Source organism: Neolamprologus brichardi, chromosome 20 (genome assembly GCF_056152115.1).
Source record: "Neolamprologus brichardi isolate AB-2024 chromosome 20, ASM5615211v1, whole genome shotgun sequence".
Taxonomy (NCBI): Eukaryota; Metazoa; Chordata; class Actinopteri; order Cichliformes; family Cichlidae; genus Neolamprologus; species Neolamprologus brichardi.
The window spans coordinates 29,274,271-29,301,527 of record NC_142123.1 but is presented as its reverse complement, the minus strand read 5'-3'; the positions used below and the strand labels follow the sequence as shown (position 1 = coordinate 29,301,527).

The following is a 27,257-nucleotide window of genomic DNA, read 5'->3' as shown; positions in this document are numbered from 1 at the left end:
TGGGCTCTGTGTTTTTCAACTCAAAATAACAAAGCCAAGCAGCCGCTGGTGGGAGGCTGCGCTCTCATGGAAATGAGCAACCGAACCAACAATGTAGCGCCTAATCTCTTCAGAGAGAGGAATCAGTTACACAGCAGTATGCACCCCTCAATGCTTTTCATTAGAGTCAGCGTGCTATTGAAACAGTCGCTCCACCCCCTGACTCACACACATACATGCGCACAAACACAACCCTCGTGTGTAGCCACAGGCCTTACTCATACATGCACCAGATACAAGGTAGCCCCCCGACAACAGGAGGGTTGAAATAAGTGGGGCAGAGGGAGGTATGGGGGTGCGAGGCCTCAAAGCATCGGATTAAAGTTAATGTGCCCTCCCTGGGTTATAATCTCTTCAGAGGGGGACTTTGTTTGAGGGGCTTGAGGGCAGTAAGATAAGTATCTATTACAGAAACTCCCTCTTATCCCCCCCGCAACATCCCCGCTTCAAAAATGAAGCACAAAAACACTTGCCTCTGTTCCCCTCTGTGTTGTCTGATATCCAAGAACCAAAAGCAAGTGCTGCCCTTTTCAGCTAATCAGGTATTAAGGTCTAAAGCCGTATGGCGAGTTGGCAGGGCCCATATTTACTCCATCTGTAGCCCACCAAGTCATGTAGTCGAAGTAAGATCAAAGGCAGCTTAAAGAAAAACCGGGGTTATTGTATAGAAAGAGAAAACAAAGCAATATTACAAGCCAGGGAAGCCGCGGTGTGAACGGCCAAGTCGATTTCAATGTCGCAAATAAGTAGACGCTCAACAATGTTGATGGAAGAAAATTCAAAGACACGCACCTTCATATAAAAGGCAGTTTAATTACAAAATATCTTCATTATATAAATAATGTGCAAAAATGTAACTGAGGCTAGAATTAGATTAAAAATAACTGTAACAAATGACACAAAATGAGAATCTTTGCCAACAACATGAAAGTAATGAATATGTCACTTTTAAAGCATTAAAAGCAGCTGGCAACATCTTTAGAACACAATGTAACAACGCATTTTCAAAAAAAAGTTACCAGGCATTTTGATAAACAGCTGGTGAGCAAATCAAGTACAATCAGCAAACGCCACTTTTTGTTTCCCTAACAATCCTTCATCGAGTAACAGAGTGACCTCATCTGTGCTCAGAGTTATTTTACCACCAAACTAAGAAAAAGTTAAGTTATTCTAACCTGAGAGTAACCAGCAGGGGCACAGCAGAGATATAGGTTGGCAAAAATGCTAATACTGCTTTGCACTAAATCTCAAGATCTAAAAAGAAAAAAAATAATAGTTTTGTATGTTTAGCCCAGTTACTACAAATTAGAAGCACAGGTGCCAAATATTATGCAAACAGGCAAACGCTTATTCATTTACTCAAGAAACGAATCTTCAGTACTGTCTGAAAAGTCATTTGTAAGAAACCTGCTTTAGACAGCTTGGACACAACAAATCTTTATCCTTGTTTTGATTGGACTATCTCATAACTGGGTGAATTTTCCAGCTGCTCATTTATAAAGTCGTGTTATAGACTCTGTATTTGAGTGTGAGCTGGTGGAGGAGGAGGAGCGCGAGAAAAAGAGGGAAGATTTAGTATTTTATTTTTGTTGAAAGGAGGGCAATGAGCAAAGTTTTTTAAAGAAGCAGAGTGAAATGAAATGGTTAAATGTTAAATTTAGTGTTTTTGTGAATTATATTTGCAGTGAGGCACTGTTCTGTACATTCCCTTAAGAGTGTTAAGTTTTAAATAATACTTTTACCACATAATTAATGTTAGCTGCTGTCAAGGACTGAAGGAAATCAGTTTAACCGCAATGTTCAGCTTGAGTTATGGTGCATTTAAAGGGCCGAAACATACAAAAGCCATTAAATGATCCTTTTAAGGGGCGAGTCTGGTAACTTTTATTTGTATATATGGAAATGAGAAGTATTATCTCTTAACTTAAAGTCAGACTTTTTTTTTCTGTGCCAGAATGCTCAGCCGTTGCTTGAAAACCTACCAACTACAGATCAGTGTGGTGTATTATTTATCGTTAAAACTGTAGTTTATTTTAATCCCTAAATTCTTATTAAGCCAGCCGATGTACGACTAAAAATACTCTCCAATAATACAAAAGTCTTGATTCGGTGGTCACTCTTAAAAATGTGCATTCTTGAGCAATTTTTTAAAAGTTAGAGATCTGAAAGCCACTGAAAGGCTGAACAAGTATAGAGAGGGAGACTAAGACGTTATCATTTTTGGTCTTTTCATTGAATCTGTAAACAAGAAAACAAGAAAAATAGAGAAAATCACTAGCTTGACCATCATGGCCTCAGCTTAAGGAAAACTTGTAAGGCGTGTGTCACTTTAAGTAACACTGAAGAACATTGATCAACAAAATTAAAAATTCAAAAAAATATTTAAACAAGCTGTGAGGAAAAATATGGATTATATGCATGAACAAGTATATCTGGTTTCTCTAATTTTGTTTAGGTGGCAAACATTGGATTGGATCTGTAAGCACAGGTGTGAATCCTATGTGTGTGTGTGTGTCTGTGTACATATAATAAATATACACATTAATACTTGGTACATGTGTGTAAATATGAATGCCTGAAAGGGCAAAGTGAGTGACAGAGTGAGTGTGGGAACAGGGTTGACCCTGGAGTTTGTTTTCCCTCAGCGGGAGAATTTTCTGGGTCTAAAAGCAGGAAGTGCGAGCTGATGTGACGCTGTCCTCTCCTCCTCTATCGGAGCCAGATCCTCTGCTGACCCCCACTTCTTCTTGGAGTGAAACAACGATGCCAACTTCCTGTTCTTGTTCCGCTCCCTGGCCTGAGTTACTTGAAACTCTGAAAGCATAAGAAACAAAATTCATTAATGAGTGAAAGAACCACAGTGTTCTATACAGTGTCCGATGTTACACTAATAGTAGCTGATACATAGTAACAATGCAGGTGAAACTTTGTAGTGAAACCAAGGTTAAATGATTTCTGAGTCAATCAAATCCTTTTTTTATTGCCATTAATGGGCACAAACTGTAGAGAGGTGTTTCAGGACGGGACATGGCATAAAAAAAATTTCAACATTTGGGAAAACAGTCCTCTCCTCTGTCTTGTGGAGTTTAGATAAGGAAATAAACACCAATGTGGTATAGCTTAGCTTATCATAAACACAGAACACTGCTGTTCCCTCCTACACCAGATAGTTATGCAAAACTACAGTAACTGTCCACTTCACAGTTGGTGTGCAGACAGAGTGACATTCCTCTGTTCAAACACAGAAGCGGATAAAATAAATCTGCATATTTCTATGGATGTCTTCCAACAGCCTTTTCAAATTTGGATTTGGGTCCAAGTTTAAGTTCCGCTGTCCAGAAATTCCTTATTTAATCCTTCATCCTTCAGTGCACAGTGCTTGCAGGGGGTTAGACGGTTAGGTACGTTTTTGAGTCCAAAACATCACAGATTTACTAACCAATAAAACCTGATCACTTCCTCTGCATTGAATACTGTCTTCAGTGTAGCTGCACTACAAGCCTGGATGAGGAGCAAGTGTTGTTTTTCCCTTTGGCAAAAGGAAAATGACTCAGGATGGGGTTACTGAATGTCACAGAGGAGTGACAGGGGATTCATAGTTTCTATTAGTGTCAGTGTCCATAAATATGCAGTTGCATCAATTGTTATTTAAAAGAAATGAAACCTGTTGTGTACAGTTAGTAGAATAAATTTGAATATAGTAGAATATATAAATGTTATTAAAGAAAAGTGATATGCAAGTATTTAGATAGGCAGGCTTAAATAATTTCTACATGTTTTCCAAAATGTTGAGCTATTCCTAAAAAAATTATTATTTATTTATTTATTTCAACTTAAATTGTGGTTAGAGCTGCTTAAATCAAACACAGTCCCAGTGACTTGTGATAAACCAAGGTTTCCTTTTCAAAACCAAATGTTGTCCTAGTAATAGTTTCTTATTCATTTTGGGCCTGTCCATACATACATGTGTATTTTGGACATCATTTTCTTTTTGTCCTGTTGTCAAGTTATAACCGTGTTTTAATGTCACTGAAAACTTTTAAAAAACTGCTTATGTGTGGACGAGGAGGTAAGTGTCAAATGTGTGAACTAATTAGTTTTTACTTCATGCGCCCAGTGTGTATTGCTGTAAGAAAAGAACATGGATGTCAGCATATACGGCTGTATTTTCAGATTTTCTTTTGTACTTCCATGTGGCGTGTTTGTTTGTCTAATAACTATCCCTCCTAGGCTGCTGATTGGCCGACACTTCTATACTTCTCTATATTGCCACCTGTTGCTTTTTGTGTCTTCTTCTGGATGCAGACATTTTTTGAAACACTCCTATTGTGAACAGGAAAGTTTCTTTAAAAGGATATTTTAAATAATCCATCCCCCACCTTGATTTTTAACATGCATCCTGCAGCGGCAAACTCTTGCTATGCAGGGTGTCTCTGAAGAAATTATGATCACTGTTTGTAATGGTAAAGCTGCTGTGATGGGCTGATACAGACACACACTGCTGTGTGAAACGATCAACCCCAACCTGACTGGCATTCCCTGTTTGCAGATGTGGGTATTAGAGGGCCGACACACTGCAGTTGTTGCTCTGCACGAAGCAGAAAACATCTGTCATCTAAGCAGACTACATATCTCAGGCAAGTCTGATATGTAGGAATGTAATGCAGCTGAATATCTATTTATAATTATTGATTCTATTTTGTGCAGCTGATGTTGTTGATTTCATATTAAATGTTGAAGTTAGATGACACAGTTGGCAAAAAAGCACCGAGTGGACGGGGGATTTAATTCTCATGCGTTACACTGTTTGTATTGTTCAGTTTTACTTGATCACCAGTGTCTGAAAAGAAAAACATAAGACTGAGAATAACGCACATATTCTCCTATATTTCTTTTCACACCGTGCACATTTGCGTGGATGAGCCTGAAGTGTATTAATCCTATTTTCAAAGGAGCTAATTCCAAATAAAGAATGTAAACAAAATACAAAACCACGGCAGGGAAGGTCCTCAAATAGTTATAGCAGCAAAACTAGAAGAATCATTCACTCACGTAGCTCACAGTCTTCATCTGGACCTTCTGCTTCTTTGATGTTAAGATAATGGCAGGCAAGGTGACCACTGTAGTCCCGCAAGTTTTCTTTAGCCCCTGGTAAGACAAAAAAGAAATGACTGAAAGCAGAGACTAAGCAGCAGATAAGCCTAAGCAGATACTTCACTGACATCTTACACCAAAAGCTTTAAGGAATGACACATAATCTAAAGGTAAACAAATCTACCTACATGAGGTAACCAGCTGTTACTCTTTAAATTACTTGCAAGATTCTTTTTCAGTGGCGAAAACTTGCAAAGCATTTTTTGTGGCACCAGTAGGTTAAACAAAACCACTTTTTACCGTATGTCCCTACGAGCAGGTCAAGAATGTGCCGATGTCCATGTAACGCTGCGATGTGTAAAGGTGTGTATCCCTGCAGAGCAAAAATAAGTGTAAAACAAAATGAAAACATGCACGTACATGTGTATTTTGAAGGTAATTTCTTGGTGAGGCCGCTTGGTATGCAAACACGCCAAAAACAGTCATTCAACCGACACATAAAAAGAGTTTCGAATTTACATTTTGACTTTGTGTGGAGTTGAGGGGAATAACTTTGGCAAAGTGCTGGAAGGTTTAAGTACCTACCCCCTAGAGTTTCCCAGGCCCAAGGACAGCCAATGAAAACAGCATGGAAAAGAATATACAAATTAGCAAAGGTTATGGAAACACCAGATAATGATAAAAACATAATTGCATGTAATTCTCTGAAAATTGCGTAGTTGTAGAGTTGTGCATGCTGGCACATTGATGCACTGTTTTGGGAAACAATTAAAATGACATGACGTGATTTATTAGCGGAGTAGACCCGCGGCAGCCCCGCAACACGTGCTCCTGTAATACATTTGTACAGCTGGATCGTCACAGAGATCTTTTAGGAGCATTACATCACAACAGAAGAGGCCAGCAGCGAGGCGGTTGTTCTTTCAAGACAAATAATTTACTGTACATTACCCATCCGTGCCCGGGAAAAGCCTGGTTACTCACGTGCTGCAAGAAAGAAGAAAACAATGACTGTGATTTTACACTAAAGCATAACTAAAATGAAATTTACAAGGGCACTGCTGTGGTTTCAGGTCACCCACGATGGAGACACTGCTTATAAAAACAGCTGTAATTTATTCTTTGTCTCTGGTGGTAAGCCAAGAGCCTGAACTATGAAGCATTCAGGCTAAACTAGCCAAACAGCCATTCATTAAAGTGCAATTTATAGTTCTCTGGGCAATATTGTTGCTTGCATTTATACTTGTTTGCTGATAGATTTGCATTAGACTGCCATAATGCGTCTTCTACCTTTTACATTATCATCAAAGAAGTATGTATATACTAATATAGTACTTAAATGTTTTGGACCGATGAATCAAATAACAGGGTTTCATGCTTTTCTGTGCATACGAGTGTGACTTGGATAATGTTAAATATAAATAGGACTTCTACATTAGTGGATGTCCAGTATAAGACATGGATACTGGGAAGTGAATGTTAGAATATGTAGGGATTCTTTTTATTTGGATACATTTTTTAGAACTTAAATACATAATGTGAAGCATGAAATCGTTAACAGTGCCCTTTTAAAGTTATTGTCTAAAGTTAAGGAAAAAAAATGCACTCACTGATTTAATGTTGACATCGCCACCGGCATTAACCACGAGTGTGGCCATTTCCTCATTGCCATGTTTGGCAGCCCAGTGCAGAGCTGTCTGTTTGGAATAGAGAAACATTTGTTACTCCCAAAAATATGATCAGATAATATTCGGCATTATTACAAGTGGTCCACAGTGAGCCGGGCTTCTTATTGGCTATCTGAGTTCAGAGGGCCAGCTGTGCACGGGGGGAGGGCTGTGGAGAGATGGTAAGATGGAGGGATGGTTTCCTGCCATCTAACGAAGCCTAATTACAAAACAACACAGCCCTGTGCCCACAGTTGGGGGGCCCAGCCGCCTGTCACCAGGGGGAAGATTGATGATGTTAGTGTGACCCGCAGAGGGGAGACCCACCCAGACATCACCGCACTACTGTCAGCACACGTCAAGGAGGGAAACAAGAGCTCCCATGATAGAAGTCTGAGAGATACACGGAGAGGTCCTCGTGCAAAAATATGTTCATAGGTGTGAAAATAATACGCATGTGTACACGCAGCACATGCAAACCGTATCCACCTGTCTGACTAGAACTGTGATCTCCTCTGTTTTTCCTACACTTTAAGCTGCATAATTATGGGCTATCAACAGGTGAAAGCAGCGTAGGTGCAGATGTCAGCTAAGTAACCACATCCATCCCTTCAGCAGTTTGACCCTTAACAGAGCAAATCAAACAGTAACCATTTCAGAATTACATGTTAACTGCGGACAGATGAAAACCCTGCAACCTCTTTACTTCGGTTAACTGAACAGCTTCACAGGGGATCAAATAAAATGAAAAAAACTCTTTTATTGTAATGATTTTATGAGATTTTATGATCAAACGATCTCACTACTACTATTCACTGCTACAACATAACATAAAAAATGCTGACGTTATTTGATAAAAACACGTGGCTGCGAAAAATCTGCAGATGATTTTTTTTAAAGGCTTTCTTCTCTTTCTCTCAAATTAGAAGCACACTGCATTATATAAATTACCATTACAACCACCAGTACACTTCCATTACAAAGCTAAATATCTCTGTTTTCTTTCAAATAAATACCTGACAGTCTTTGAATGCCTCAGATCTTTAAAAAAAAACTTGCAGCTGTTTAAAAAATGTGTATAATATATATACATATGTGTGTAATATGTATAAAAATTCAATCTTTTGGACAAATTAAGTGGATATATTAGCATTTTGTCCTTTTTTCTGTCATACACCATTAGTAATAAATCCTCATATTATGTTCATTTTCACACTGAATATTTCAAAAATGTTATATCAGTCAAATTTGTCAGCATTGATATATGCGTATTGTGTAACTTGTGTAATTTCCACCAATCTGTATGGGAAACAGAATCTTCTGTACCCATGAGACTAGTAAAAACGGTCTTATTAATGCTGTCAACACCTTTTTTTTAATGTAGTAGATGTTTAGAAATGTTGGGACCAGATAAAGTTTCTCAGAGAATTTGATGGTCAACCTGTGACTTAAATATCAAGAGAAACTGACACTACCAGTGCTTAAAATTTTGTCCAGAACTCCTAATGCTCATAGCAAAACAAGTTGGTTCAACAGCTGGACACAGAAAAATCTATCTTATCCACTGAAGGCAGAGAGGAAGCCATATGTAGCTGTGTCGCTCGTCTGCGAGACAGATTGTGATAGATGCTGTCTGGCTGGAGTATCTCCATCTCTTTTGTCTGTCCCCTGTCACAGCTTAAGACAGATTGGCCGAGGGGCTCTCTGACAGGCGGCTCAGCGGGTTCCTCAGTGGGCAGGAGTGATGGACGAGGCTGAACAGGATGCTGCGTCTTTCCCTCCTGCACCTCTCGTTTCCGTTCCTGCACACTGAGGTAACCCCCCACCTGTCTGCTCACTCGGGGACGGCTCTGTCCCCACCACGTGCTCTCCGGTGAGGGAAGTGGTGGCTAAAGAGGACATCGACAGGGGACACAAAGGCCTTGTGTGCCTGACACTTCCCTGGATGTGCAGGAAGATAGAGAGGAGTGATGGGCTAATGATGTACTTACAAACTGTGTGGCAGGGGAAGTCCATCACGGCAGGAACGGAGGCCCACGTAATGAGGAGAACAGGAAGAGAGAAAGGCCATTAGACTCTGGAGTGAGAAGTGCTGCATTCAGGTGAGATGACCTGTGTTAAGCCTTCACTTTTAGGCCACTGTTTGAAGAGCATATCTATAAATCCACCTTATCCTCACAAACATTTTGTCAGAACAGGAAACACTTAAGTCCTCCCGACACTGAAGGGTAATCCCTTCAGTGCTGCTCAAACGTGTGATTTGCAGCTTGCCATGTGCTACGCTTGGCTAAACTTCTGTTAAGCAAAATCAAGCCAGCAAAAGATCAAATATAATAATTCCCAGTGTTAAAGACGCCAGCAGTCGTGTGACTTTTTGATTGTCGGTATCACTGTGCATTATCTCTGGAAATGCTTCTACCTCTGCAGAGCAGGGAAAGGCTGAAGGCTAAAGAGGAACATCAAAGAGGCCTGAGGGGGAATTAGCACCTTCCCAGGGACACAACCAGCATTGTTCTACAATTAATCCCAGCCTCCTCTATTACTTTCAGATTATCTTTAAGTGGGTGAACTCTTTGTGGGGCATTAAGACTCTCCTTAATCCCCCCCTCCCTCCCCATCTCCCTAAACTTCAATGGCGGCCGTGCTATCTTGTCCGGGTAGAGATGGCAAAGGCTTAAGGCTACTCTTAGAAGGTGGTCTGCCATGGCCACAGGACGGTGTGAGAACTGTGACACAGGGGAGGGACAACAAACAGGAGCTCAAAATCTCTTAAGCGCACAGGGAGACAAATAAAAGGATTTGGGTTGTCAGGGGGGCACAGGAGCTAAAAAGCTATCTTTCATAATCCTTTTGATAGTGGACCTTTGAAATGCGTGATCTGGATGTTTTAACACAGGGTTCTCAGAATACTATTAAGGGGAAAAAAATTGCAGCAGGATGAGCTTGTAAACGTTACAAAAGCGAAAGACAAATCTGAGTACAAGTCATTGCAGATGCATTGAGAATTTTCCCAAAGGGCATTGGAAATCAACTTCGAATTTCTACAGGATGCAGATGGAAGTATGATGTGTGAAACTTACACCCTGGAAAAGGTGGGCACGGTCACAGCCAGGAGCCATTGTGTGTCAAAAAGAGAACGTGAGAAGCAACAGGTCAGAAATAGTCATGGAACGATAAACGACGACGAACACAAAGTAGATATAATACTGCAACATGCTACGTATAGGGTATCAAATACTCACTGAAGTGAAATCCTGGATTCACCGCCCCACCAAAAATAGAACAAGAACACAAGTATTAGTGAAAACAAATATTAAATATTATTCCAGCCATTTGAAACGGTTAGATATGTTTTCTTTTTGTTTACTCATCTTTTTTTCAGTCATCATTTATTTATGTCTTTAATACTAGAATAACCATTGAATTCTGACAGGGACAGAAACACAAGCAAGGAAGCAATCAGATTTTATCTTTACTCAAGTACTTCCTGGAACTACAGAACCAGCAGAGTTTTAAAGCCCCTGTTGCTCACTGCTGTAATTTTCCAGCAGGTGTGGACTGTGAGGATTAAAAAGACGAGACCAAGAGTAGTTTTTTAAAAACCCCTGATGCTGTTGTCTGTATTAATGCTGTGTGACTAATTGTTACAGTAAACATAATAAATAAATAGACTGTGTAAAGAAGGCATTGTAATGTTTGAAGGTTATGTATTTATTCTCTAAGTACCAAAGGGGAGACAAATTTCCTCTAAAGCTCTTGCACTGTGATGACCAACCGTTAGTTGGAACATGAATCAGGAGGTCAGGGTGTGGATTGTGATGCTATGTCAGGAGACTCTTTAAGTACCGCTAAAGTCTGTCAGGTGATGCTGCTATAAAGTAATACCTGCAAGGTAAAAACTCCTGAAAACTACAATTTTAATGTAACACTTCAGTCGCACAGGGCTCGAGACCATTTGGTAAACCCCTGGCAATGTCCGATCACGAGGGAAAAATGTGTATTCCACCCGACTGGTTGGTGAGTAGTTGCTGGCTGAGCATATCACCAAAAACCTTCTTGTGTTTGCTTTGGTCACTATCAGACTGCTTCTTTGCATAAGCCCAACAACCACCAACTGAATTGTTCCTTCAGAGTAGAAATTCTGCCCTGCTGCACTTTTTCAAAAGCACAACTTTGCAGCACCGCGTACCTCTTTGCAACTGATTTTACCTAGCAACAGCCAGCAACCTCAGCAAAACTGTAATGAAATATAAATTTTTCCAGATCAACGGGTGTTCACTGACCCACTGCTAAGCCTAATATTTATTTTAATTATAGTTTAATAATGAGTAATCAGTGTTATCTGCTTCAGTAAGAACAAATCATTTAAGTTTATTACATCTCTTGTACCCTTTTTGACAAATGTCGACACTAAATATATATGTAAAAGATTACATAATACAGAATTTCTAGCATAATCTGTCACGTTTTTAGGGTGTGATGGGATGCATCATACCTTCGTGGCGCACTTGGTTTGTATCGATTACCATTATATTCCAAGATTTCCATGTAAAACGGATCTTCTTTCCGTGTTGCATTGTGAGAAGATACATTTTATTACTTCACCTGTCGTAATTTAGCAGGTTAATTAACATTCGTATCTTTGTTTATACTTTTGATTGTGAGAAGTATTATTAATTTATCAGAGACCTTTTTTCATGGATTTCTTCATGGAATACCTTCTTAACAAGTTGACAGTCTAGCGAGGCCTCATTAAAATTTACCTTGTGCCCACTTTGTTATATTATATCTGTCCTTCACCAGCGTTACCCAATTCCAAAACAGTTTTCAATAATAGTTTTACCATTTTTCCCCTTTTCTAAATAAGTCTGGAAAATGAGTTATGTGTTAAAGTGAAACTTTCTGATTGTTTTGCTGCTTGTGTTTTTTGCCCCATCAAATCCAGTGATAATAGTAAACTGGATTTATCCTTTAAGCACTGAGGCAGAGGGCAGCACTACCTTCTTGTTTGCCAGTGCGCGGTCCTGTCTGAGCAGCTGAGAGAGGTCAGGGACTCGAGCACCGGCAGCAGAATAGATCCACTCCTTCTCTAAAGGATCCAGCTAGGACACACACACACAAACACACACATCCTGTTATGGGCTCTTTTGATAGTGCTGAGGCCACAAACCTCTAATCCATTTCCTACATGCTACTGAGTCACAGCCAGCTAACACATTGTGGGAGACGCCCATGATGACGCTGGTTTCAACAGTTTGGATTTTAACGTCTGCTGTTGGTTTAGTGAAACCACAGGGAGAGTGAATGTGTATTTACAAGACCAAATCCATGATTGACACATGTTAATGAGACAAAAAGGAAACTTCAGCGGCTCTACTCCTGAAATGCTTCACTTATATGTCTTCATTAATAATAAAGCAATAGAAAAAAGAGCTAGAAGCACTTACAGCGACAGAAGCAGAGCCCATACTGCCTGTACCCTCCTCGTCTTGCTCCGACTCAGACTGAAACACAAAGTCAGAAGAGTGTTACTCAGAGGTGACAAAAAGCTGAGCTCTGATAAAAGTTAACTACTGTTTCAGTCATAACACTCCCACAACATGATTCGAGATCACAGGACACACACTTTTTCACACACTGGTCACACTGCTGTGACGTTTTCCAGCCGGCGAGATGTGACCAAAGGGTGTGAGACAGATAGATAGGTAATGAGACAGCGAGACAGAGGTGACACATTCACACATAAGGGGTAATGAATAACAATCCAATTAACAATTAACCCAAAAAACAACTCGCCTGCAGTCAGGCCATATGTTTTTGTCACCATTTTAGTGTAAAGAGGTCAAGAAGAAAACTTCTTAAATAATGAAAGCGGTGTATAAAAGTGTCATAGTGGTTGATTTATGTGTGAGAGAATTGCAAATTGTTCTCAGCTCACACAGAGACATCATGTTAGAACACTCGGCCCTTTCATGTCTGTGGCACAAACTGCACATGTCACTCTGCCAAACACGAAAAGTGGAGGGATGATATTTATCCAGCCTACTCCACTCTGGCACACATGCGTTTTTACCTATTTTTGCTGGCAACCAGTAATAACAGACAGGCAAAACAAAATACCATTGTTGGGTGTGTATTCAAGGGAAAGACAGAAGAGGATGAAAGAATCTCAGTTTCAGCAAAGACCATTTCAGCACTGTTTTAAGGTGTTAACGCATTAATTTCACTGTCAAAATGATGGTTTTTGTTTGAATTTTCATCTCGCCTTTAAAATTATTATCAAGCGGTCCAGGTGGCATCTCTAAAAGTGACCATTTGTCCAAAATCTAAATATTTATTGAAGTGCCACAGTTAAACAGGCCACTGAGTCAACAGACACTGAGGATGTACTTAAAGACAGAAATGCTTTGAGCAAAAACTTCCCATTATTACATGTTTACAGTGGTATGTTTAGCAGGTAATTGTTAGTTCTCCATCTTAGCATATCAGTATTCTTCAAAGAATTCCTGAAGTTATTGTTACATAAATATCTTCACATAGTTGAGTAAAAATATTTCACTTAAAACAAATGTGCCTCCACAAATGTTAACCTCATAATGGGAGTAAGAGGAAAAAGCCAACTGATTACCAAAATTAGCTGGAGTGTGAAAGCAAAGCTGCTAATTTACCAGCCGGTCTACATTCTTACCCTCACCTATTGCCACAAGCTGAGGGTAGTGACCCAAATAATATGCAAGCAGAAAAAATGAGCTTCCTTCGAAGAGTGTCCGGGCTTTCGCTTAAAAACAGGGTGAGGAACCAATCATGGCAAAGCCACTACACCAGCCAGATGACTAGTGTAGTGGATGGATGGATGAACGGGCTTGCAAGGCTTTTAAAGCTCATCAACTTTTATAATCTCACTGTAAACCCAAATGCTGAAAGTATTTAAATAAATTAAGTAATGTAAATGCATTTTTTAGAAACAGTCTGAGTACCTCAAAAAGCTTAATTCATCTAACTTTCTTTCATTTGAGTTAATGCAACTTATTATTTTGAATTAACTTCAACTATTTTGGATATTAGATACCTGCTACTTAAAAAAATATAATTTAGTTTGACTAATTTATTTAAATTATATGGTGGACATCTGACTCCTGGGGTTAATTTGATCCCAAACATACATGTTTAGTCGGTATATCAGCTGGGTTGATTTAGATTGATTTAGAATGTCCTTGTGTTTTGTGCTCACAGGTTGTTGCACTAACATTATAGACAAAGTTTAACAATTTTTTATCTTTTTTTGCTTTTATTTCTTTTTTTAAATATTATTTCATAGACATTTTCATCAAAAAACAATTTGACTTAAAAATAATGAATTTACTGCAATGAATTTATTGAGGCATTTATCTGCAAGCTTTAAAAACAGTCAACAGACCTTTTTATTTAGATTTTTCATTTCTAAAATAGACTTCACTAGTGGGGTCATTTCCTGTCAAATATAGGGGTCCATCCACTTGTCTGCAGTTGTTTAATTGGAAGACTCATTGAAAATCATGAAACACTGGCTGTAAGTGGCTCTGTATTAGTCATTGTTGACCTTTAACAGCATTGTTTGTATCATAGTAAGTAATTGAATTTTCTTTAGATTTCTCTCTTTTCTAAAGCATTTTAGTGAAATGTCAGCAAATCTATTCTTTGCAGTGGCAGTTAGCTAACGGCTAATAAGCTAACCGAGCCACTTCACTAAGTTAGCTGACTGAGTTTGCTGCGGCAGCTGAGACAAACTGCTATTGTATACAGACATTATGACAAAGTTTCAAATTTAAGGGGATGAATTCATAAAGATTTCAGAACTGATAAAAAAGGGCAGGAGTATTTGTTAGGTAAGTGACATGAGCTTTTTGAGAGGAAGATGTTGCTGCACCTCAACCTTTTGAAAGTGAGAATTCTTGTTTTTTTCTTTTTCAACAATGTCTAATATTTCTACAAACCAAATATGCTAGCCACGCCACTAAATGTGTTCTCACTGCAGCAAACATGCTGGCAGGCAAAATTTGGGGTATCTCTTGGATACTCCAAGATACCTCCATACAGGTATCTCTTACACTAGTATGGAGGAACTTGAACAAATAGCACTGTATTGAGAAGAGCCACAACTATCACTTCTTCATATTTCAATTAATTTTAAACTGACTAAGTAGTTCTGCTGTATTGCACTTTTTCCCCCCCAATGCATGTGTACTCAGAGGTCCAACCTTCAAAGGAGTTCAAACAGAGTTTTGGTAAACCTAAAAAGTGACTCTGTTTTACTTCCCTTTAAGTTTTGTCAACTTATTCACATGGGAGACATAAATGAAAGTTCTAGTTCCCAAAATGTTGATTCTGTTTATCTGGGCGTAGCGTTTTCGGTGTGAGAAACATTTCGTCGCTCATGAAAATGACTTCTTCAGTCTCAGCTGACTGCAGGTTTCCCCAATCGTATAAACAGCACATTGCACAAAAACTAAAACTTGACTGAAACTAGCACCATTGAAAGAAACAATGGGCTGTGAGTCAGTTCCTTCATCATTAATATGCAAATTCTCATGACCATTGATCAACAACTACTGATCAAGGCCCATTGATCAAAGCCCATTGATCACTGATTAAGTTCTACTTGCTAAATATTTCTGAATTTAATTATTATAACTTTTTTTTAAACTTTTGTCAAAATATGCATGTCAAATGTAGTCAAAATATTGTTGTTCTGATAAGCTTCAACTTTTAAGTTCCTAGGACCTGGCGTCCACATATGTGGACATCATATTTTGGGTTGTCTTGACCAAAATACCCAATTTTACTCTACAAGGGCATGATATCCACTTACGAGGACATTATACTGCCACTGTTCTATCAAAATTTAAAACGAATGTCCTCATATGTTGATCTCATTTTTCTCAGAAACAAAAATTAGGTAAAAATAAAAATCTGGTGATTCTTTGTTTTTACATTCATCAGGTCCCAATCAGCCCATATAGCAAAGAAAAATAAAAAATGCATGCCATGAAAGAGTTCGGCTCTTAGGAGGTTAAGTTCATAAACTTAAAAAGACTTACAACTAATTTTTTTTTTTAAAGTTCTAACTTGTTCAGGTTTACAGTGCTGAACATACGCATCGGGAATGATTTCAAGACTACATTCATGTCTAAATCTAAAAATATATATTTCTTTTTAGAAATTATATTTTATTAATTTCTATCCAAACGTTTGAGCCAATTGTTCTGTAAGCTGTTTCACATTCAGTTTTGACCATTTCTGGAGAATCAACATTTTCCACAACTGTTCTTTCTCACATGAACCACACAGCAGGGAATGTCTTCACACACATTTGCACTACTAGAAAATACTCCTTTAAGTTTAGATGAGGGAGGTGCATTGACACATTATTACCAGCAACTTGGCAACTCACAGATTTTGTACCAGAGAACTGATGGGTTAAAGAGAAGCTAATATCAAATGTGACTGCTTCAACATTTGCATACCTCAGTCAGGTGGCATCTAGAAAAGCTCAGGGCTGCAGTGCAATTTGTGAATATGGGTTTACAGGTATGTCAGTCTGGATCATTGTCGTACAACGACCATGCCATTCATAGTGTGACTAACATTTTCGGCACTCTCTGAAGAATAAAGTAATGGAAAGTACCATTTCTAAATAACTTTATCAATTTATTTTTATTTAACTCTCCAACGCACATGCCAGCACTGATAAATCAGCTTTTTCAGTTCAGCTCTAATTGTAATCCGTTGTGACCAACATGAGTTTAGCAGATCTGCCCTACGGAGAACCACATGACACACTAAAACCTCTTGATGTGGAGCCACTCCTCCCTTAGCGCTTCTCGAGTAGCCGGCCAAATTTCAACAGGTCTGAGAAGATTATAAGGTAGCACAGACATTTGGGTAATGTCTGTGGGAAGAAAATCAGATTGGACATCAACTTTACACCCAGCAACTTTGTGGCGCAACACCATGTTGTTAATTTTTTTTTTTAGTGGATAAGACAACAAAGCGATGATGGTTTCCTCCCAAATACTTCTGGGAACTGTGATAATCGAAATATCTTTTTCTTTTCTAATCCAAGAACCAAATATCACAGTTGGCAGATGGTCTCTGTAACATGAAACAACTGTCAACACTTTAATAGGTGTACTTATATCAAAGGTTGTAGTGGCTACCACCATAAATAAACACCATAAGACTCATTCTATTTGTCTAGACGGAGCGTCCAGCATCAACTTTCTAGGATTTCCTTACCTGGATTACCGGGATGATTGAGCATGCATCAAGACACCTTAAATAAACACACCTAATCTGCTTCAAGTCCTACATTAACACACTCGCACATCAACACATTTCATCTACGTGTCGTGCAGGTCATCGAGGAAAGTCCCTGCGATGAATCCCCATGTCTTTAATGGACACATGAATATTATTTTTCTAATGAGCTTCAACGTGTTGCTGCTTACCATGATAAGAGGGCTTAGTTTAAATGCAGATTCTCCCCCGACTGGTTCTCCTCCCTCTCACATTTAACATGTGGTTACAAATCTAGTTAATTTACTTGGCACCACCTGGTGGGTGAAAGGAGTCAGTGTTCCCCATTTCCCCTGTAGTCTTTCCCTTCCTCTGACAAAGTACAGTGAAAGACGCTAAATGTTGAGAATGAACCTGCAGTGAATGTCCTTCTGAAAGGCCTGCAGCTTTTATCAAAAGGGCGTTACATTTATTTTAAGATCTTCAGATACAAACGGTTTCCAATTAATCAGATACCTAAAACTGTCTATAAGAACTAATGCACAGACATAAGCCTCTCCAGCAGTATTAGTGCCAGTCTAAACTCTTTTTCACAGAATTATAGACTCTGGTTTCTACCTGGATTAAAATTCTTGTTATAAAATTCAAATGATCACAAAATAACCTTTCCATTTTCTATTTTGAATTCTTCACTGTCAGCAATTCTCTTACAGTCTGGATTCCTGCATGTGTTGTTTACATAGCACAGGTTCAATATTAACCATAAACGGGCAACTTTTTGATATTACAACTGAAGCGATCTTACAAGGTGTTTTTTTTAAAAGAAATGCAAACTTGTAAACATGCCCAACTTTTTAAAATGAGTTTCTGGCATTTTTTAAAATTTTCTTTTTACACTGCATCTCAGTTTTCCTGGAAACGTGACCGTCCAGCACACACGTCTCTGCTAGTGAGTGGGTGTGCATTTTGCAGGTGTGTGAAAGGCACCGATGGTACTATTCTGTGCCAGGAAATACCAGAACAAACAGTGCCTCTAAGTTAAACAAACTGTCACCTTTGACCCAGAATCTCTGTCCAGCTCATCCTCTGCTTTGCTTTGCTCTGGTGCTTCATGGATCTGGATGGCAGGAGGTGGCCGTGGAGAGTGGTGCACAGGGTCTGCACCTTTTCGCTGGTCCTACAGGAGCACAGATATAGTGTCTGATAAACTTTGTGTGATCCTAATTTGTGAGCTGAGTGTTTACAGGCCAAACATTCAGCCGTGTCGAGTGTTGGTTAACAGCCAGAATTAGCATTTTGCTTGCTTTTTAGCGTCCTTCACCATCTGGTGTGGGCAGATAATGTTTACTTCAGTCATGTGTGCAAATACTAAAAGCAGCATAGCATAAATGTAATTTTACTGCATGAACAATATGGTTGGATGATGACTATGAGGTTATGGAGTATAATGTTTGTTGACAGTTGCTTGTATGTATTAAACAACGATGCCCTTTATGCAAAGACAGAAGGCCTTGGACATTGCTTATTCTTAGATTTGCCAAAACAAAACAGCTTTTTATTCTCTCACACAGCGGCTCTGTCAGTGAATGCTGACACTTGCTAAGATTAGAGGGGGGAAAAAACCCGAAGCACTCGAACAGCAACGCCCTTGTTTAGAAATAAGTGTGTCACTAACATAAAGAGTAGCCACAGAGTACTGAGGTGAGAAATACATTGGCGATTTACACTTTAGCACCCAGTGTTGTAGCTTAACCACGCCCTGTCTGCCCCACAGTTTTTCTGGCTTTCACAATGAGTAAAGAATAGTGAGCTGATTTCAAATTCACCTCTGCTGTGGCGTCAGCTTCTCCACATGACATTGGCACATCTTGTTCCTCCTTCTCATGATGAGTAGATGTCGGGGCCTCTGTCACTTCCCACTGCACTGAGGCTGTCGTTCTCGCCGGACTCAGATGTCTCTGTCGGTCTCCATCTGGCCTAAGATGCTTGGCCTCTCGCTCTTGCACCAAGTTCCTGTATTTCTTCTTGAGGATAAGATATTTCTCACCCTGTAAAAGACAGTGAAACAGTACAACATCCATGTTAAATAAAGCAGGAAACCGTATTACCACACAGTCAGGTGAATTTTAAGAGCACTTGCTGTAGCTTCTAACTAAGAACCATTAGATACATTAAAGTAGTTTGTGTGTTAATCACACTCATCAGTACGTCTTTAATCATTTTGCTGGACCTCACATCTTAAATGCCCTTTGAACCCAATTATTAAACCTCAAAAGCTGAGTTAGCTTCATTGAATTACAGCTGAGGTGATCATTCAGCTGCTTGATTAACTGATCTAATCTAATTCCTCAGTGTGAGGATTTGCTGCTGTTCTCTGTCAGTATTGAAAATCGTTGGATTTTGGACTGTTGGGCAGCTAGAAGATAAGCACTTAAAGATACTAACCCCAGACACTGTTTACTGCCGAAGCAGATTGATTTACAACAATCCTTAGCTACAGCCTTACTATTTAAATAAATCCTGTTGGAATATTAAAGAATTTTCTGTAGCATCAACTAAAAAAACTTTGTCCAGGTTACATGAATCTAAGCACTGTTATTATGTAGGTTAGTAAAGTATATGATGCCAAGATTCTGATGGGAAAATCAATAGTACTCTCACATCTATCTACAGCTGGCATCATTAGACAAAAAGTCCATAATAATCTCTTAGCAGGCCGTTGTAGTGGGGGTAAAATCACCAGCACAAATTACCATCATGAAATGCATGGCACTTAATTTCAGAAAGCCACTGAGAGCAACAAGTCCATCAACAAATGATGTTGACACAAAATATGCTTGTTCAGTGGCAACTAAAAGTTACTCATATATCGATAGCAATTAGCAATAGCAACAGAAAGCTTAGCAGTGCTAACATAAGGCAGCATTAGCCTTTATCGTGTGTTGGACCCATTGTTTTTAGGATGATCTGATATCGTCGTGTTGGTGTTGTTCCCAGATCATCATGAAAATGTTGTTCCAGGTTCAACATTGCAAGTGACCAATCACATTATTGTGACGTTATTCTTTTGCGCACCAACCCATTCGTGCATTTATGAAATTCCAATGTTGCAAGGACAATATCAATTCTGCTTAGCGTTTATTAAAGGGTTAGGGTCAGGGTCAGGGTCCGTTGATCGGCGGACAAAGGCGGTTTCTCGCAGCTTAAGTACAGTTTTTTGTTTTACGCCGGTTTTTCCCGAAGTCGCAAAAGTATGACATCACAACATTCTGATTGGTCACTTGCAATGTTGATCCTGGAACAACCTTTAGTATGATGATCTGGGAACAACACCAACACGAGGATATCAGATCGTGCTTGTTTTTAACAGCTGTGCTGTGAGGTAAAGAAGGCCTTCTGAGGAAACCAGCCAGGCTGATGAAACAGGATTTTAAAATGCCACGATGACAATGCTTCTGAATTAATTAAATGTTTGCTGGGTACTTAATTAACATAAAAGGAGCACAAACAGGAAATCATAAACCTAACTTTGCATTTCAACCTACTATTATTATTAATACTTTATCAAGGTACTGCAATTTTAGCTTTACAGTTTCATTCATTCCTTCATTACTTTAAATTCTAAAGATATTATCAAGATATGCACATTTTCTACAATCACGGTGGCCTAGGTGATCACTTTTTGACCTCTCAAAGCAAAACTCATTTAACAATTAGTGATTGTATACTACAGTGAGAAATGAGGACTGAATGATATAGATTTATAGACATAAATTTTATTAAAATAAATAAACAAACATTCGATTACTATCTTTAGGACCACTACACATTGTTGTGCACAGTTGTTGGCTTATTCTTTGTTTAAAAAAGTTTTTATCAGAAGATCTGTGAGAAATATGGATCAAGAAAAGAAGGGGGCCCACAGAGGCTGTTATGTATAGGACCAGGAGTTATGAGCCACATCCCTGTCTCTTAGCATGCTGTGATTCAAGTGATCTGAGAGGATGCAACACTCCAGCACTTCTTCCAATTTTCAGGATTCATAAAGTTTAACTGTTGTGAAGATTTTGGTCAAACCGTTTTTTGGATTGTTGTTTTTTGTTTTTTCATAACAGATCTGGTCAGTACTGTACTATAAATATTTGTGTAGTTTAGAACAGACTGGGGGAGCTGCAGGAGGAGGGCTCATCTAGATTAGATCTAGTGCCATTTTAAGTACAAAGTTAAACCCAGGACTAAATTAGTTTCTTTACAAAAAATTACAACCGTGCTCCATCAAAAGGCATGAAACTCCACAGTAAGCCATTAAATAACCTTTTACATCTAGTCTGTTTAAATCTGATAAACATAAATGTAATTGCTGTTTTACAGGGATTCACATTTTGCAACTGCCTTTGCCAAAAGAAATTGTTAGAGCACCAAAATTTGTTTTTAAACGTCTTCTTTTGCACATTTACACAGGTTTGATATTTTGTCATTTACTGAACTTTAAAGCTGCTGATAGGTGCGTCTTTTTAAAGAGTGATCAGCGAGCTAAGATAAGTGTCCAGACCTCCCTCTGTATCTTCACATTTGTCACACAGATAAGCGTGCTATTCATTTCAAACTGTTTCTTCAAGAAAGAAACATCAAATCAATAACTCAGATAAGTTTACACTGTTTATTCTTGTAGGAATTTTTAGTCTACATATGAGAACGCTTCATGGAAATAGTGTCTAGAAACACAAACTGCAGCTGTGTCCCCTGGGGGAAACCAGTGGGTACAAACGGTTCTACAAAACACAAAGATTGAACAGATTGGACAACCCCTTGTTCAGTCACGATGGTTCCGCTGAGCCTTTCACAGCATGGCCTCTGTGTAAGACGTACGACTGGAAAATCAATGAGAGCATAACTTTTCCCAGAAAAGGTAAAAATATTTGGGTAGTTTACTTACATTCTCAGACTTCACCACAGCGATTCGGTCAATGATTAGCTTGAATTCCTCCCGGTATTTGGCTGCAAAAGAAGAAATAAGTTCAAAAACAGGAAACTAAATATAGTTCCTAATGTTTTTTTAAAACATTAAGTGGTACACGAGTGCTTCCAATACTCAAAAAGTCAAATAAGGATGGAAAAAAGGACACAAAACACAGTTGTAGTGATGTGGATGCAGGACGTAAGTGAGAAGAATGTGTTTTGCGTATATAGACCTTAAGATACCCAAAGATGCACAATAGGTAATATTTATTAAACAGCACAATAACGGAGCTGAATATATTTCTAGTGTTTATACTAGATGTGTTGTTTGTAAGTCTGCCAGTAAAGCTTTTGGGTTCTGTTACTTTATCTGACGTAAGAAGACAAATGAGGTTTGGATGAGAACACTACTGGCAGAGCAGATGTTTTACAATCTTCAGTTTAAAGAAAGAGAAAATATGTTCCCCTCCAGCCAAATATGTAAACAGAATTTAACTTATCCCTTAGGCCAAAAACTCGAGTCACTTGAAAACCTACAGTGAATCTTTCCTGTGAGAACCAAACAAAGTGACGAGCTGATCAGATAAAGCTTCCTGCCCTTTGTTTACACCAGTGAGCAGATATCAGGCTTGTGCAGAAAGTGTGATTAAAAGCTGACACTAATCATCAGGCAGCCAGGACGGCTTCGCCGACGTAGGTATTCCATTCACGCCAAGGTGTTTATATGAGCATGCGGCTCGGGACAATTGGAGCGTTTCCTTTTCCTCGTGTGGACGGAAAGAACATTTGTAGGGAGACAGTTCGCAAAGTTCGCATTCGCAACAACAGGAAATCCAAAGGAAGTGGCCACTTACATCTGCCTAAACAAAAGAATTCCTTGCATGGCACAGTGGGTAACATCGTGTATGTGCTAGCTACTCGTTAGCCAGAGGTCTGCAAAAAACAAGCAACCCACACACAAACTCACTTTCATGTACCCCCCTCCCCTCAAACACTGCTACACTTTTACCAGCTGTCCCAGATTTGTTGTCTGATTAAAAAAAACACACACAAACGCCCCCATTAGAGGTCTACATCCAGTCATGCATGTGGACTTAATTATGATTAAAACACTATCGCCACAATTACACGAGGAAAAGCTGCAACCGCATGCCGCGACAGACTCTAAATGTGTGGGAAGCACTTTTCTAATTGGACAGCGATGTCAGATGGCAGAGCATCAAAGCAGCTCTCTAAACCTCTGTCAACAACTGCAGTGCTGATGCAGCATCTGGACAGTGCATGCTGGCAACTGCAATACAAGGTCACTCTGGATAATCATTTGAGAAGGTTAAAATATGTTTGCATTTCCAGGCAGTCACAAAAGTAAAATCACTGCTGAACAGGGGCTAGATACAGCATTACAAGCTCATTGTTTGCCTTTGTGAGACGTGCTCTTACTCGCAGCTGTTAGTTTAGCAGGCAAGCCTACACAAAAGAGATGTGCTGCACAGCTTTTGAAAAGATAAAATAAAAACAAACAATCTTCCTGTTAGAGAAAAGAGAAAATATATTCATAAACCTTAACGTGCTATTAAGTTGATACACCGTGCTGCAGCTTCATGTGGTCTGATATAACCACTAACTTCAAGTGGTTTCAAGTGACACCTTTAACTGTGTTTATGTCACCAAACCAGTTTGATGTGCACGTTTAGTTCGGGTGCTGCCACTCTATGACACAGACGCCTGTTATTGTTTAGTTCATAACTCCCTGAGCTGTTAAATCTTTGCTTTATCTGTTTGCACAATACACAAAACCAGTATGAGATGTTGCTTTATATACCTGCTGGTATGTATGTCAGTTAGTCACACCTACATAGAGTTCTGTTTCTTTTGTCTGTGACTTTTGTGTGTAGTCTAAAAATAATTAAGCCAATCATATTTGCCAAGAGATCTTCCAGAGGCCGCTTTAGCAAGCCATTCTCCAGAGACCCATATGTTAAAATGCCACGATTTACTGCTGAAATAAACATGTTTACAGTCTTGAACAAAAGTGGTATTGTTATTTATACCTAATTTTCCTCTTCATGACCACTGTACAGGAAGTGAAATCTTCTATAACGCAGCCATATGAATCTAACAAATAAGAAATCTGAAAAAAAGAATAAAAATCCATCTTTCCATTTTCTTTTCCTTCTGCTAGAGTTGACTGTCAATTATCTGTCTCTGCCCAGTGCTACCACACAGTCTATGGTTGCATGTTAATCAAGCCATTGTGAGGAACTGCTGGCCAATAAGTTCAAAGCTATGGGTATTTTGGGCGTGTCAACGAACACGAAGCTTAAAATCTGTAAGGTTCTGAAAGTGACTGCTTATGAATGTGCTTCTATGTAAAATAGTTTTTACATAGGTAATTATCTATTGATTTTTCACTACGTAGCTATGCTGAGTGTAGTCAACCCTTTCAAAACTGCACCAACTACGTCTTCATCCTCTCTCTGGGTCATTGATGTCATTGGTTGAAGGTAACCCATGGCTGATAAAAATAGTTATACCAATATACCAATTAAATTATGGACCGATTATAGTCATAACCCACAGTCTACAAAACATGGATATGGATACAGGGTCTACAAAGGGATGCCAATGCAGAAGCATATTTTAATGGCCAGTAGGAGGTGGCTCATCTGGCAGCAAGTGCACTTAAGGACATGGAAAAAATAAGTATAATAAAGGGTTTGAGGCTTCATAACACGATTGCACTACACAGTGGATGACTTCATGCTGGTTATGTCCATCTTTATATATAGGCTATCACCATACTAGACCAAATAAGGCAGTTAAAGCAAACCTTCTGTCTGCCAAAGGCATATGGTATATTTTAATGCTTAAAGGTGTAACTTTTTTAAATAATTTGTAGCCAAAATGTTACCCTTTCTCTCTATAGTTCCGATATCTTCTATGAAAGTAAGGTTCTTTGTCAGAATGTTGTTTTAGCTAAGCATATCTATGAGTACATAGAGTTACACAACTTTACTCCCAAACACTTTTTTTCTGCAGAAACCCAATAACAGAAGAATCGTGGTGTCAGCAGTGACTCAGGACATGATTGCATAAGCATCTGTAGAGTAGGTGGGTGGAGAAGAACAGGAGAAAAAGTCCATCTCTATGGCAAATACACTGATCCTGGGCTCAAATGGTGCATAAAAGCCAAGTTATAACTAGTTATAACCACTGGTCGTTTTCATTTCTGAGGAGGAGCCACGGGGCCTTCTTGTGACACTGCATAGTGACATGTTTTGTTGATGGGGTGGCTCGGGTCCTCTGTTTGAGTTAGAAACGTGCGCGAGGGAGGAAATGACACAATTCCTGCTGAAATTCATTGGAGGGGCTTTTTAATGTAAACCAGATGTCTCCTTTCCAACTGAAAACAATGAAAACGACCCCAAAGCCGTTTGTTAAAGCAGACAAAGGGGATGTTGCGTGTTTAAAACGCAAACAAACCAAAAGATAAATGTTAGTCTTACTATGAGGACTGTCATACTAACACGAGGTCAGTTGGTATTTTGCCATCCCGCTCTAATGATGCAGCACGACCTCATCTCATTTCATCTGCCCGGTTTTTTTTTTCCGCCTAATATTTCCACGGGGTTAAATCCACGATACAACCTCTGGTTACTTACCACGTAACTGCAAGTCACTGTGCCCAATAAAAGGCTTAAATGTCCTCAGTATGTCTGCATTTTTGACTCTGCCTGAGTCGCCCCCGGCCGAGTAGAAATAATCCAGCAGCGACTCTTCGCTCACATCACTCATCTCAGCTCAGTGTTTGGAGCGTCTCTTACCGGCCAGGATGGGTTTTTCTTAAGCGAGTAATCTAGTCTTTTAGGGGTTTTTCACTCTGCCACACCGCTCTCCTCCTGGCTAATTTGTTGTACTACATATCTAAAGTTCACTCCACCCAGGCGAGCTGACCGCTGCTGCGCCTCCTCCCCCCGTTAACCCTTTAAAGACACACGTCTTCATTTTCGTCCTCCGCGTTTTCTGTGCCAGCGGTGAAAAGGAAACATTCAGCTCCCTTTGTTGGAGTGAAATAACTAATACTGAGCTCTAAGATACTTCATGACAAGTCCAAAAGTCTGTGCTGAAAAGCCAGTGTATGGGACTGTAATTAGGCGGATAGACGTTTTAAAAGTTAAAGTATTTAATGCAAAAATAGTCCCTTCCCACTGTTAACTTTTGAGTGCCGCGTTACTGATGCAGATATGTTTAAGCAGTAACTCCCTGCTGCATCTGCACGACATGCAGGACTGCAACGATTATTTCCATGACGTGCTGATTTGAGAGAAAGAAAGAACTATCGCGATGCTTTAAAAAACAGTCAAATCTGTAAACTGAATCAACAACATGTTGATTTAAAGTCTCATATGTGTAGTGTAAGGTAACAATCTTATAACACATCCTCAAAAATAGATTGTGACCTTTCACAATAAGACTTGTGTCTGTTTCAGGACCCTTAATGCTTTTCAGTTGTCTGTGACTGTTTAGTAGTAGAAACTATCCGGGATGTTTCATTAACTAGCTCACAAGGTCCAAAAAGTTGGAAATCCATGATATGTTCAAGAATGCTGGGATAAGAGACGTTTTAAAGAGAAGGTTTGTGCTGCAGAATTTAGTTTTTTCTTTGTTTCTTCATTAATAATCTCACAATAAAAGAAGTAATATCCTTCATTTGCTATCTAATAATGAAAAGCATGAAGATATAAGTCAAAAGGGCCATACTCATACTATCTCCAGTGCAGGACTTTTACTTGAAACTGAGCATTTTGCATTTGTAGTACTTTACGTATGTGAAGGATTTGTGTACTTCTTACACTACTGCTATGTTGACCACATAATCCCAGACAGTAGCAAGGTGATAAATGTATCGCCAGCTGTTCTCTGCTGGCATAAAATAATTCCCCAAAGACGTGGCATATGCTCTGGGATCAAATTTCTTTATCCTCATCAAACTTGTGTTGTTCTCTAAATTGAAAGAGCATAAGGTCCCACTTTCACGCAACAGAATAAACTCCTCACCTCAATAATTGTATCAGCGTATAAGAAGCTTATTGTAATTACAATATTGTCTTCTTAGGCAGCAGCCTAGAACACGAAATACAAATCACTCATTTCTAAATTGAATGGAAACCCGTTCAAAGCGAAGCAATACTAGAGGACAGAGGGATTAAAATGTAAGTCCGG

The 27,257-nt window shown here is 39.1% G+C and overlaps 1 protein-coding gene across 1 annotated transcript; it reads right to left on the bottom strand.

Moving 5' to 3' along the window:
* Positions 1-832: 832 nt before the first annotated feature.
* On the bottom strand, positions 833-25,978 carry LOC102780123 (uncharacterized). The gene is made up of 11 exons (XM_087834365.1): positions 25,697-25,978; positions 22,012-22,073; positions 18,902-19,123; positions 18,130-18,252; positions 12,248-12,304; positions 11,801-11,902; positions 8,707-8,721; positions 6,738-6,830; positions 5,434-5,506; positions 5,092-5,187; positions 833-2,853 (listed from the first exon to the last, which is right to left on the bottom strand). Exons 1-11 carry the CDS (start codon positions 25,827-25,829, stop codon positions 2,681-2,683), a joined length of 1,149 nt encoding a protein of 382 aa, XP_087690491.1. The 5' UTR covers positions 25,830-25,978; the 3' UTR covers positions 833-2,680.
* Positions 25,979-27,257: the final 1,279 nt, after the last annotated feature.